The following is a 14,246-nucleotide window of genomic DNA, read 5'->3' on the forward strand; positions in this document are numbered from 1 at the left end:
TAATAATATTAGGTGTGACAATTATATATATATATATATATGTGTGTTTTTTTTAATATGACATACCTTGTAACTCAATCCCTCTCAAATAAAGAAAAATATAAATATGAGTTGATGCACTATCTCGAGATAATACGGCATCATGCATGCTTCTTGCCATAAAATCCAACACCTCATGCTTGAATTGCCGGGCAGGCATTAGACTTGCTTTGTTTGTAAACTAACTAAACGATAAGAGCATGAATGCAATCACTACCGTATACAAAGCACCCCATTATTTTTTTTTTCACCAATGTGATAAAGTATGACACTATATTAATAAATTTAAATATTATTAAGATTACTCGATATCTAATGAGCAATACATATATATATTAGTAAGTCTGCAACTCGATTAGCTTACTAGTTGAATGTTGAATATAGATGATTAAGTCACAAATAGGCGTAAGGTGGTGGGAGTTTTGTGTTTGAGAAATGACAATTTGACACCTACTCACACTTTCCAATTCCAAACCCAACTCACCACTCATCCACTGCACACAATAATTGGGTTTGAGTACATCATCTAATGCCAACACTACATTAATGCCCATCTCAGTCTGTCATGGGTCCTGCCCAAGTCTTGTAGCAGAGGGTAGGTTTTTTTTTTTGAGAGGAGAAGTCATCTTGATAGCTAAGAATTATAACAAGTGGTTTGAATGGTTGTGGAATGGATAGATGTACTTTGACATGATAATTTGGATGCCATAGGAACAAAGCATGCGACATAGCAGTATTCCTCCATTACTATGGATGATTCCTCTTTCTTTTCTTTTTTCCTTCTTCCATTCTTTGGTGTATCTTTTCTCTTTGCCTTTTGTTAGAGAGCAAACACATAGATTACCATTAGTGTTGATTTAAGAACTAAAGGGTCATCACTAAGAGCTAATGAGGAGTCTTTGTGACCATCTGATGCATTCAGGAAAAAAAGGTTGAGGAATCTTTTGAAGTAGTTTAATAGAACATGGCAAGAAGTGACAAGCACTCCTCTGATCTTGATACATATTTCACTACAAATATGCTGTCTTTCTCTTTAGTGTTTGCATATGGATGGATACTCATGGGGAGCAAGTGACCTCAAAAGACTTAAAGAGCCACTCCTATTCCCTAGAACACAAGGCCCTAGTTGAAGTCAATGCTTCAGCTCATTTCATGGGCATTTAGAGGCCTTCTTGGTGTGTGCCAATCAATGTAAAGAAAAGATTTTTTTTTGTTTTGTTTTGTGAAACTACCAATGTAAAGAAAACATGGGAGATCAATGAGTTTTTATTTTTATTTTTATTTGTTTTGGGACCAAATTAGTCTTGTGAATTATTTTTTAAATAAAATTAACTATTTCTTATACTTAGTACTAAAGAAGATATATTTTATTATACAGTCAATAAACGCTGAAAAGATTCATATTTATTGTTAGTTAGAAACGTAAATAAGTTCAGTGTTTATATATAAATTTAATAAAATAAATCAATGGTTAATTTAAATTTTTAAATAAAACATTGATAAAAATCTGCCTTTTTTTTGCCACGCATAAAATATTGATTATATATATATATATATGAAAGACACCGAATTTGTTAGTGTTTCTTCTTTTAAGATAATATATTGATAAAGTTTAATATTTAATTGATAGCTATAGTAAATCAAAGATGCATCTTTTAGTATTATAAAAAAAAAGATCTAGAAGAAGCTAATTTGGTCAAAAACTCAGATATCCATAGAGTTATGGCACAATGGGGAGATCATGGTACATGCACTGCTCTATCATTTAACTGGAGAAAGAAACAACCCTATTGTTGAGGGCAATGGAAAAAAGGAAGAGGATAATATCAATCTACTTCACATTGCAAAAAAGTTTCAACTCTCCATTCCCCATGCATAATATCTTGGATAATAAAACACTATCTTAAATTCCTCCAACACCATTTGTCTTTACACAAGTGTCTACTTGATCAAACAACAGTACTCAAAATCCATCTCCTTGTATGTTTTCTTCTATAAATATGACATCACATTTAAGAAATGCCAGTAAAAGATGAGAATGAATGGAAACCTTGAGGTATGTGCAACAATGCTACCATTAATACCAGAGCAGCTCACATGCATTGGTTCCTCATGAACCCATCCATTTTGACTGTTATAGATGGAGAAAGGGAAAGGCAACTTTAAATATTTCACTACACACCATCCAGAATTCTAGTGATAAAAGTTTTCAGTAGGCCACCAGGCTCAAGAAGATAGTTTTATTCAATGCTTAAGAAAAAACAACCTTCTTACATAAATAAAGGAAAGCCATTTTCCTTTCACTTGTCACCAATATTTTAGCATGAGTTGGTACATCAAAGAAAGGTTGTTGACATGCCAATAGTAATACACACCTTCAATGGCCATAGCCCATCTCCAACCATTAATCAAGGAGGAGGGTGGGCCCTTTGCACAAGTCTCATGTGACACATCCCAAGTACTAAAAATGTCAATAGGCCATAGAGATTGATGAAAGCATAGTTGAAACAAGAAAACAATTCTCATTACTTCTCAACCCATCACCATTAGAATAGACCAAAGAGATCTAAACAAAGTGGGTAGCATAGTCTACATAGAGAGAGAGAGAGAGAGATGAATTTTTAATATGGTCAATTTCAATCTTTCACAACAATCTCCAACATTATTAAGAGGGTCTTCAGAGTCTCTCTTCTTAGCAGTGCACACACCAAAGCAAAAGTGTTGTCAGGATTCCTTTGCTTTGCCTCCACGCTGCCTCTCAGCTGTTTGCTCTTAGCATATTATCATTTCTCTCCTCACCCACCAAGCACACATCCCTATTCCACTACTGACATTTTCCTCTGCTCCTCTTCCCCCTCTCTCACTCTCTCTATAGACTATATCCCTCTTACTTCTTCTTCACCTACCCCAATTGCAGCCATTTAGTACAAATCTTTTTTACCTTCTCCTTTTTCCTTTTTAAGTGTCCTCTAGGCTGGTTTAATTAGTTGAGGGTGATCACAGCTACCCCCCTTGTACTTTTTCCCAAATAGTGTGTGAGAGAGTTTTGGAGAAGGTCCAAAGAGTTCCAACCCCCCCAGCTTATACCCATCACATGCTTTGCTTTATATTACTCTTTGTCTTGGTGGAGAGACTGGAGAGGAGATCATGTGAGAAGCCACATCTCTGGCTCTTTGTCTCTCACACAGCCTGTGAAGATGAGACAACCAGTGGCCTGCCTACCCTCCTTTAAAGGGTGTGGAAAGATTTCTTGGGTGTGATGCCTGCACACTGCAACAAAGATTGGCCTCCCTAAAATTTATTAAGACACTATACCTTTAGTGTGGGTCCCCAGTCTGATGACCTAGCTATCCATCTGGAGAGGTGGGGACCACTCCAGCTCTGCTGTCTGATGCTAGTGGGCCTCATACTCCATCTAGTAACACTGTAACAGTCTTGGGAGAGCTGATGGGAAGGATATCACCTGCTCTCTTTTTCTTTCTCTTCGTTTTAGCAACAGTAGATGAATTTGAAGGCCACAGAGAATTACTTGTTACCAGGAGTAAGAAAAGATAACCTATGCATGGAGAGGAGAATATAATAAATTATACGTGTTTGATTCTATTACTTCTCTGAGTCTGAGTTGAAGAACTAACAGTGCACAACATATTCTTACCAAGTAATTCAAAACAGTGATATATTTGATGTCTAATCAAAATGGTCTGTGGTCTGTGGGAGATTATAATCATCATGCAAACCCTATCTTATTATTGATGATCAATCTTACTTCACATCAGTATCCATTGCAGGAAAGCAGATAAGCTACGCAATTATTTTCTTTGCAACTACTTCACTGTCACATTGGTAAAATAAACCATTATCACTGATATATATATAGCACTATTTCCACTTACACATACACAATTAAAGAAGGCATAATAAGCAACAAACCTTTCATTTTTCTTTGCTCTGAGTCATCAAGCAAGATTGTGAACGGAATATCTCTTGGACTTTTATTTGGTCAAGAAAGCTTTTACAAACTACGAAGGGAAGCCATCCTTTCCACATCCTCCCTGCAATATTGTTTAGGAATATAGAACAGTGAACTAACCCATTAACTCTTTCCTTTATCTTATAAAGGTTAATTTTACTGTACACCCACATCACTAACTTAATTTTGGTTTATCTCAGAGCCTTGTTGTTCGAATAATTAGTTGATAACAAGGTTTAAAAATGAAGATTTCCTTACTATAAAGTCTGAAGAGGCTCAACTAATTTTACATGACTAGTTGTTGTGTCTCTGTATGGGTGCTTTTATGACCTCAATGCTCACAACCATCTTACATTGTCCATCATATGCCTCTGTCCTCTGGTAGCTTTCCACTGCCTCTGGTGCAACCTCTCTCCATTATTGACTGGATGAGGAAGACTAAGTCATGCCTACCTTATAATGCCGCTAGGAACTGCCGACCATTCTTTATAATAGCATGTTCTTTCAGAGGATTCCCACATCTCAAAGTGCCCAACTCCTTTGTACTCTTCCTATCAATCCATTTGATGCCAAAACCAACCCCATTACTCCCACTTACGGAACTAGCAAAGCTCTCCCATCAATGTGATTTTTGGGATTTAGCCAAGGACAACCAACCCACAACCCACAACCCACTCCCTACAACCAACAATTAATGACTCAGGAGCTAGCAAATGTTGTTTAGTTATAATGTCTAGTTCCATCTAAAACTTTGTGAACACTTCACTTAACAAAAAAAACAAAAAATATCAGCAATTTCCAGACTTTCAAACCACATCAAATGAAATTCATTGTAAAGTCAAGCTGGAAAAGACTACTCTTTACATATATATTTATATATAAGATCTACTGTTATCTATCAATTTAAGCCTTTGGAGAACATAGTGAGCCCATGCGATCAGAGTAGGAGGTCCCGAGTTAGCATCTTAGGGGGGACCTACTAACATTGAAAGAAATCCACATGTTAGTCCAAATCCATGCTTTGAATCTATAGAAATTCTAGATGTGATGGGAGGTTATGAGATATAAAGAGATTAAGTTGCATTTAGTCGCTATTAATTTGACCTCTTAGAGAAAAAATCATGGATTAGTGGATTAATCACAAGTTAAATAGAATTTTTTTTTTATAATTGCATAATGACAATTAAGTATAGGTTAGTTATCAAGGTCTCAAGAGTCTGATCAAGTAGAAAGACTTTCCACCGACAATGGATGTAAATTAGGTTCTAAGGATAGTGGGTTGGACACATCACACATATAGATGATAAAGATAACTATGGACTAGAGCCTTATCATGCTGACAAAGCCTCTAATGTTTAGCAACTCCTTGGACAAAGGATAAGTTAATGTAATCAGTATTTCACAAATAGGAGGGAAGCAATATATCACTTGTATAAAATCAATTTAGAGTTTGGACCATGGAATCATCAACAAGTTGAAGTACTGCCATGCTCCATGGGAGTGAGCTCACATGGATTTCCAACCACTAAAGCACGAGATCATGTCAAGGAAAGTAGGATGCATGTTTACTTTTGACCCCACAATTGAAGTCCACAATATGAACAAAAGTTTTTTTATCCAACTTGATGGCATGTTTATATTAGACACTAATTTTATATGTTCATAATTCAAACAATTTCTCAATGAGATCCAATTATTGATAAATCAATATTCTTCAAGAAATCAGATATACAGGAATCATTGCAGTTGCAATAGCCTTGACAATGAAGCAAAGACTGATTAAAATTACTATCCAGGATTAGCAATTCATGGATACTTTTGCAATTTATGATGCTGAGATGTGAAAAAGACACAATTAGGCCATTCTATGATTGAGTCTGTGCAGATGCACTCAATGGATTAGAAGTGGGAGAATAAAGCCAGGAGCATGAAGGAGAGCCACCGCCCACCGGCATGGCAAATGGTTTAAAGGTAACATTGGAGTAGTCATAAAGTTGTTCCATTATACTTTGTGAACTTTAATAACTAGTTGGGGATTCTCTATGAGTGCATCGCCAACTACTCAACATTAGCACATAGGATGTAAGGTAGAGCTATGTGGTGCATTATATCAGTATTCCAGAAAGAGGAATGAAGTGAAAATAGATTAAAAGGAGGACAGCATTAAGAGGGTAACATCTGGGATGTAGAAAGAGATAAAATTAGCTACATTATAAAGTGGTTCATTACAATTTCTTTGTTGGGGAAAATCAAGAAGACATAACTTCTATTAGCACACCGAGGCCGAAGCCCAATGCTGGGTACAACAAGCCCAGCAACACTTCAGCCAAAACAAATAGGAAGATGGAGTTGAACTTGAAACTTGAAAGCATAGTGCAAGAATGGACCTAGTGGGAGTTATCATCTTATTTTGCTCGTTCCTATCTTTTTAACCACTTTGAGTTGCCTCCTTTTTGAATTTAAAAATTGGAAGATCATCGGAGAAGTATACATTTAACTAACCAGCGATGATTTGTGATCATATTCTGCATGTTGTAGGTCGAGATTAACCCACAGAGCCGCTTAAAAATTACAACACTGGAATAAATCAGACAGCTTGAAATTGTAAATTATAATGTACCTCCTCCTACTTAGACACAGATCAAATGCAAAGGATTCGAGTTACCTGCATAATATCACATTGCCGGATGAAATTGTCAGTATCGTGTTAAGATTGTGTCTTCCAATCTATGCAGCATCTTCTCGCATGCCTTCCAGTGGGCCCTGATGATGTGCACTTGAACCCACACCAGTAGCTTCCAATGCAAACGCCCAAATTTATTTCCTATCAAAGCGGAAAGCAACATTAGCCTTCATCAACCGAGAGTAGAAGTTTAGAATGCACAAGTTTTAAACCCAAATAGCATTCATATTGTTCACCATAGATAGAATAAGCGTTGGTGTGGTACCTTTGCCTCAAAAAAGGGCAGCCTTTCGCATCCAATCCTCGTCCCAAAACAAACCTCAAGCAATTCTCTTTTTCCGATGGATGAAACCCATTTCCGAGTTTCTGACTTATGTTACAAACGAAATAAAATTCTTGTGGTCTTGATAATTTAGGGCATGGATTGAGACCAAAATGGTCCCTCGCAAGAAAAGCTCCATGGATTCCCTGTAAGCTTAGAGCTCTTAAAACCCTCCTAGAGTCTCTGAGAGAAGCTTGGGGAAGAGGGAAGGGAAACATACCGTTGGCGAATGGGACCAGAACGTGCGGATTTAGGTCGAACCGTGTAGGATCGGGATCCGGATCCGAATCCGAAGGTTAGTAATATCGAAGTTGATAGCAAATTGGGTACTTACTACTGCCGGAAATTTTCCAATAAAAAACGAAACTAGAAGAGAAGCACATGGATGCTTACGAGGTGGATGATTGAGATATTAAGAACATCCATTTTCTAAGGAAGGAATCCTTCAATAGGCTCAATTTTTGAGTATATACCTTGAGAACATGTACATTTATCACAGAGATCCGCAGCACGGCTTGTTCTAGTGATGATCCATAATGCATAATGGCAGTGTTTCTTCTTTGGAGATAGTAAACCAGCTGGTATTGACACTCTTGTTCTGAAAATTGAACAATCAATTGCTGTCAAGGCATGCAAAAAATAATGAGTGGAGTACTGATAACATGGAAAAGTGTAACAGCCAAAAGAAAAGGGATTTCAGGCAAGGTTTTCGTCCACTTCGCAGCCCAAGGAAGAACATGGAATGATAATTTAAAGTAGGAAGAAGATAATCTATCATCACAAAAGTCCATGCATCAAGGAAGAGAATGAGATCCCATGGCACTCCTAAGAAAGAAAGAAAAAAACAACTTATTAACATCATTTTCCCCATCTCTCTCATCATGAGTTTGTTCTTAGTTCAACTCATGCTCAATGGTGAATGAGATCCCACTCTCAGGGTTTTATCATTCAACCAGATAACGCTGCATTAAGTGCACTGTGAACATCCACGCCAATCTGTGCCTCGGCCTTCTCCAGGTCTGTCGAAGCAGAGCTAAGCTTCTGGGTGAAATCAGCTAGTCCCTTTTGGACCGAGCTTGGATCGATGCGGTCAACAGGAACAGCTTCAACGGCCACTATATCAGCAATAGAGTTTGCGTGGATGAACGCAAAGCCGCTGCTGACAAAATATTTTGTCACCTCACTTCCTTCGTGCACGGAAAGAAGACCTGGCTTGAGCTCTGCAATTGTGGCAACATGTCCAGGCAAAACACCCATTTGACCTGTCGTTGCAGGTATGATGACCATATCAACCTAAAAGAATTAACAAAGTTAAGAGGAAGAGTAGCAGAACAAATGGTCATAAAGATCTAGACGAAGACCTAATTCACTGAAACACTATGTACAAGATATTATAAACATGTTTCAAAAGCCAACAGGACTTCAACATAAAGATAATTCCACAAAAGGTTTGAGATTCATCTCGAAACATTTTATACTAAAACATGTATCCTATATGGGCCACAAGATAGGGATATCCTCATGGATGAGACTAGTAAAATAAAGATTGCCTTTAGAATCACAAAACCATGTTAACATATGCTCTATTTGATATATAACTATCCTTACCACAACCACCAATTATTCATTCAAATAAGTACTTTTACTTTAATCTCTAGAATCGCCATCCAATATACCAGCGGCAATATTCCAAAAGTACACCAGATGATTTCTTGAAGCTTTCCACCAAGCTTAGTAAAGGCATGAGACTTTCTAAGAATTGACAAAAAAAGTAATTGATATTTTGGCAACTATGTGGTGATATACTGGTATTACAGAGCAATCAAGTTTAATATCCTACCACATAGTAGAACAAGAAACAAGAAATGGATATAGGCAAACTATATCTCAAGCAAGCAAACTTTTTGACAGTTTAGATATGCAAAACAAACCGAATTCACCTCAACACTATCAAAATAAGTTAGAGACTCCACTCATGATAACGGTTAGTTGGATGATTACCTCTATAGGAGCTTATACCACTAACTATACCAGCATTACCTCCACCATAAATCAGAAAGACAAAAGAGCGGTAAGTATTTCATACAAATTCATCAATTTAAGGCTGTGGACATCTTACTAAAATAGCAGGGCAGGTGATATATAAGACATCTTACTAGGTATCGTCTTCATTAAGTGGAATGAGCAAATGGTGCATTCTATATAGGATGCTTTGGAGACTACTCTTTGAGATTGTAGCATTGGATGTATGGATTTGTCTCAAAACAGGCTGATACAATCACCTTTTTATCTTTAAAATAAAAAGGATTGAACATTCATTATCAAAAATGATTGCACAGACTAGAATTAGTAATCAATACCATTCACAAATTAACATCTTTCCGGTACAACCATAGCATTCCTTTGTACGTTTTGTAATAGGGATCAACAGACTATTCACATTTTTATTTAACTGAAAGACGTTAATTCACGATTACAAAGCGTTCATTCATGCCTACATATACGTTAAGCAACAGCTAATTATCAATATCTTCAGAAATTAAAAAAGGAGAAATTATAGACGACTGCCAACGAAGATTAACCTAAGTTTTATAGTATTCACAATCTATCAAAGTGGAAAATAAGTTCCAAATCAGATCACCAAAATCAAACCACAAGGAGCACCAAATCGGACAATGAGTACAAGGGAAAGGGGGAAATAAAGGGATCGATAGGCAAACCTCCTTGTTCGCGATCTCGGATTGGTAGGGGAGGACGAAGTTGACAGTAAGCTTGGAAGGGATCGACGACGGCGTCGGTGGCCGGGGCTTCATGAAGGAGAGCGGGGTTTTCGGGGGCTCGATGTTGGGCGCTACCTTGCGCCATGCCTCCACGAACGCCGAGTCCTCCGACGGCGCCGCCGGAAGATCGGTGGAGAAGGACCGGGAAGCGGCAGTGCCGCCACGTCCGGCGGCGGCGGCGCGGATCACGAAGCGCGAGGCTTGGCGGTACATGGTGGCGCTCCTCTCCTCTCTCTCGCTCGCTCGATCGATCGAGTTCAGCTCCGATTTTGGGTGGAAGGGGATGGAAATAGAAGGACGTGTTCTGCTACAATGCGCACAGGTCAATTAAGGGCGTACGATAGTTATCACTGTAGTCATGGGCTAATAGGAGGCCCATTAATAAATAACCCAGCCAATCCGGCCCACTCGAGTAGTAATACTAATAGTTACTACTATCAAAACGAAGAAAAAGAAAAAAGAAAAAAGAAAAGGAAAAGGAAACAGACCATCAGCATCACCGGTGGCGCAGCGATGGGCATGTCCACGGCGGTGTGGATCTTCTCCATCGCCAGTTGCGTCAAACTTCTACTCATCCCCTCCTACCGCAGCACGGATTTCGAGGTCCACCGCCACTGGCTCGCCCTCACCTCCTCCCTTCCCCTCCCTTCCTGGTACTCCGACACCTCCTCCCTTCACACCCTCGACTACCCTCCCCTCTTCGCCTTCTTCGAGCTTCTCCTCTCTTTCCCCGCCTCCCTCCTCCACCCCTCCATCACCGACCTCGCCGTCGACCACCACTTCCCCCCTGCCGTCCTCTTCCTCCGCCTCTCCGCTGCCGCCGCCGATCTCCTCCTCCTCCTCGCCGTCTCCCGCCTCTCCTCTCGGTCGCTCCGGACTCCTCTAACCCTGGCCCTTGTACTCTGGTCCCCTGCGCTTCTCATCGTTGATCATATACATTTCCAGTACAATGGATACCTCCTCGGGATTTTTCTCCTCTCGCTCGCCTTCTTGGAGGAGGGGAGGGATTTGGCCGGGGGAGTGGTGTTCGCTGTTTTGCTCTGCTCCAAGCATTTGTTCTTGGTCGCTGCGCCCGTGTATTTCGTTTATCTTCTCCGCCATTACTGCGTCGGTGGGCTTTGCAGGGGGATGAGAAGGTTCCTGACCATGGGGGCGGCTGTGGGGGTTGTCTTCGCTGCGGCGTTTGGTCCGTTCTTCTACCATGGGCAAGTAATGTTGTGATCTTCTCTCTTTTGGTTTGCTTTTTTCTCTATTGTGATCTGTTCATGTCTAGGAAGATTAGATCTTTACCAACTAGAAGACAAGCTAACTATTGAACGCAAAAAATATTTGTTAAGGAAATTGGTATTGATTGTTTCAGTTTATAGCTGAGATCTTTCTTGTTTCAAATATGCATCTAGAAAGCCTTCGAGTACGTATTTACCTTCAAAAAATTTCCTTTCATTGGCTGCTAGTAATTGAAAAGGGATTTAGATATTTAGCTATCTTGCACATTTGAAGCCTAAAGTAGTATTAATTTTGAACTAGCAAACCATTGGAGAGTGCACAATGGGACTTGATGAACTTAGATGGAGCAGTAACATATGTATGTAGTAGAAACTGCATGTGGAAATTTCACAAATTAACTTGCTCCTGGTTTTTATATTGTGGCTCGCGTCTTTGGTTGACATATTGTCTGCTTAATTTTTGGGAATGGCTTCCATGCTGATGTAGTTTGTTGGCCTGGTTATTTTTCCTATACTACTATCAGTCCAATACAAACTTAAGTTTTCTCTGAGGTGCTCCATCAATAGCATCATGTCCATCATACTTATGATGCTGTTGTTATACTTATGCAGATAAAACAAGTCTTTAGCCGATTGTTTCCATTTGGTAGGGGCCTATGTCATGCCTACTGGGCTCCGAATTTTTGGGTATTCTATATAATTCTCGACAAGGTTCTGGCTTTTGTTCTTGCAAAGTTGGGATTCAACATCCAAGCACCTAAAGCTTCTTTTACTGGTGGCCTGGTTGGTAATTCTTCGCCTTTCTCTGTGCTTCCTCAGGTATTTCCTTTGTTGATTCAGTTAGTTTATTCCACTTTTATGAAGAGGTGTCCAGTTGAATTTTATGATCTCACATTCTAAAATTTTGCAAATGATAGATCACCCCAACTATGACATTCATACTGGTCATACTTGCCATGTCTCCATGTCTCATCAAGGCATTCTTGAAACCCCAGCCAAGACACATAATCAGATGGGTGGCATATGCCTGTACCTGTGGTTTTATATTCGGGTGGCATGTTCATGAGAAGGCATCCCTTCATTTCACTATCCCTCTTGGTGTAATTGCAATGAACAACTTGGATGATGCAAGGCATTTTTTTTTGTTGTCAATAGGTACTTATCAGAATTCTCTGCTATTAATATTTCTGTGCATATATTTTTGAAGGTTAATTTACTTGCTTGTTCCCTCATTGTGTGCTTTCCTTTATTTTATGATGTCCGCTTGATTGATTCGTAAATTTCAGGCCACTTTTTATTGGGAGCACTTGTTAGATATGGGGTTTACAGATTAGTAATATGACGGAAATACTTGCTTATAGGATGGGAAGCTCATGTCAAACAGAAAACTCTAATGGTAAAAGTGGACCGTATCCTAAGCTAAATAGGAGTCAAATCATGCACATAAGACGTCCATTTGAAATTATACAGCAAAGAATGTTCTTCTATAGAAGTACTTTATCAGCTTATCAAAGTTTACATAACTGGATATGCACAAGTTTTAAGAGCATGATACTTCTAGTTGCACTTATGATTTTATGAATAGTTTTAGATCCAAGAAACTAAAGTTTCTTCCAGGCCAGCTAAAGAAAAGGGAAAAACCATGTTGAACTGAGAAGGAAACCTAATTAGTTCTTGCTGATACCACATAGCACATATCACATAATTATCTAACCAAGTGCCAGCATACTACTTCCTCATGAACCAACTAATTACAAGAAATTATCTTTTCCTCAGATTATTAGTAGCTAAGCTTTCCCCTACCTTCCTTTGGTATGTAGTAGCAGAAACAGTAGAGGGGTTTCAAAGATAGGAGATGCTTCGGAAGGCTAGGATGGAAGAGGTTCAGGGCTATCTTATTATGCAGCCCACCAGATATCGGTTAGAGGTAAACATCAACCCTTGAGCTGGAGGTGTTAGAGAGGCTAAGATCCCTGGTATATTTGACCGGTTGTCCTAGTGGCTTTGCTGATGACTTGGAAGTTCAACGAACTGCTTGATCTGTATAGCCTCATATATGCCTTGGATGAATTGTTTGATACTCTGGACAAACTCTCTATATGGAATCTTACCCATTTGCTCGGTATGACAGAGTAACCCTATCATTTTACTATTACAAAATTTAGTTTCTCTCAACTGCCAAGTCAAAAGACTTAGTGAGGTTAGATACATAGATCCAACTACAATAGACAAGAATCAAGATTCGACCTATATAACCCCTAAAATCATTTCAGTCAAGTTGAGGATCTGTCCTGATCTGTAGCCTTGTGACTTTTGTGCAGTTCCAGCTTCCTCCATGTCTTTAGCTTGATGATGTGACTACTAGGATGCAAACATCATGCCAGGAGCATGATGCATGCAACCTAGTATTCTGCATATTTTATTTCTCTCTGATTTCCTGTAGCATACCATACTATTCAAATCCAATAAGATAATTCTGTACCCTTGTGAATAAGGATTATGACCTTACATTTCTAACTACTGTTCTTGCTATTTCTAAGAAACTGATATATTTGCACCGTCTTTTCTGTCTGCAGTTTCATGCTACTCCATGTTCCCTCTGCTGTTCGAGCCCCAGGAGTACGCAATAAAAGTATTGCTGCTCGCAATGTTCTCAATCCTCATGTGGATAGGCTTTTCTTCCCATTTTGGCTTAAACACAGCTCATGATGGAACTAAAAGAAACAATTCGGTGGGCTCCAATAAGGAAAATGGATTGATTGGATGGATTGGGGTATCTTATCTTCTGGGATCGGTTGTCGTAGAATTATGGTGCCAGTTACTTCACCCCCTCATCTTTGGGAGCAGGCTTCCTTTTCTGCCTCTCATGCTGGTCTCACTGTATTGTGCAATTGGCATGATGTATTCCTGGGGTTGGCAACTTATACAAATAGTTCAATATACTTGATAGAGTGATAGAGTTGCCCTTTAAGATGAGGCACAAATGCAATTTTCTTATTTATTTGAGGAAAATTTTCTTTTGCTAAATGAGACCTTTTTTCTGCCTTTGTAATCTATCGTAGCATCAATTGAAATTTTTTCTATCAAGATGTAAATCGACTGAATCGAACCTGGTGCTCTTACCGAGAACTGGAAATGTTGCATTAACTGAGTTATTCGAGCAAACTGGTAGCAATTTGGGCTTAATTTACAGGCTTCATGTGCTCTTTAGAGTTTCTTTATTGTA

At 39.0% G+C, this 14,246-nt stretch overlaps 2 protein-coding genes across 2 annotated transcripts; one reads left to right on the plus strand and one right to left on the minus strand.

Moving 5' to 3' along the window:
- Nucleotides 1-7,708: 7,708 nt before the first annotated feature.
- LOC140783608 (ATP synthase subunit delta', mitochondrial) lies at nucleotides 7,709-10,091 on the minus strand. Its single transcript, XM_073130549.1, has 2 exons — nucleotides 9,735-10,091; nucleotides 7,709-8,307 (listed from the first exon to the last, which is right to left on the minus strand). The coding sequence occupies exons 1-2, from the start codon at nucleotides 10,005-10,007 to the stop codon at nucleotides 7,963-7,965; spliced, it is 618 nt and encodes a 205-aa protein (XP_072986650.1). The 5' UTR covers nucleotides 10,008-10,091; the 3' UTR covers nucleotides 7,709-7,962.
- A 162-nt stretch (nucleotides 10,092-10,253) lies between these two features.
- Nucleotides 10,254-14,206, plus strand: LOC140783372 (dolichyl pyrophosphate Glc1Man9GlcNAc2 alpha-1,3-glucosyltransferase). Its single transcript, XM_073130244.1, has 4 exons — nucleotides 10,254-11,003; nucleotides 11,633-11,839; nucleotides 11,938-12,175; nucleotides 13,597-14,206. Exons 1-4 carry the CDS (start codon nucleotides 10,308-10,310, stop codon nucleotides 13,965-13,967), a joined length of 1,512 nt encoding a protein of 503 aa, XP_072986345.1. The 5' UTR covers nucleotides 10,254-10,307; the 3' UTR covers nucleotides 13,968-14,206.
- Nucleotides 14,207-14,246: the final 40 nt, after the last annotated feature.

Source organism: Typha latifolia, chromosome 3 (assembly GCF_019914945.1).
Source record: "Typha latifolia isolate L0001 chromosome 3, TyphaL0001v2, whole genome shotgun sequence".
Lineage (NCBI taxonomy): Eukaryota > Viridiplantae > Streptophyta > Magnoliopsida > Poales > Typhaceae > Typha > Typha latifolia.

Bases quoted from the DNA above. Each gene is read 5' to 3' on its own strand.
- LOC140783372 (XM_073130244.1), top strand. From the start codon at position 10,308: ATGGGCATGTCCACGGCGGTGTGGATCTTCTCCATCGCCAGTTGCGTC. The intron at 11,004-11,632 runs GTAATGTTGTGA...ATACTTATGCAG, and splicing joins CGTTCTTCTACCATGGGCAA to ATAAAACAAGTCTTTAGCCG. The intron at 11,840-11,937 runs GTATTTCCTTTG...TGCAAATGATAG, and splicing joins CTTTCTCTGTGCTTCCTCAG to ATCACCCCAACTATGACATT.
- LOC140783608 (XM_073130549.1), bottom strand. From the start codon at position 10,007: ATGTACCGCCAAGCCTCGCGCTTCGTGATCCGCGCCGCCGCCGCCGGA. The intron at 8,308-9,734 runs GTTTGCCTATCG...TAATTCTTTTAG, and splicing joins CCGAGATCGCGAACAAGGAG to GTTGATATGGTCATCATACC.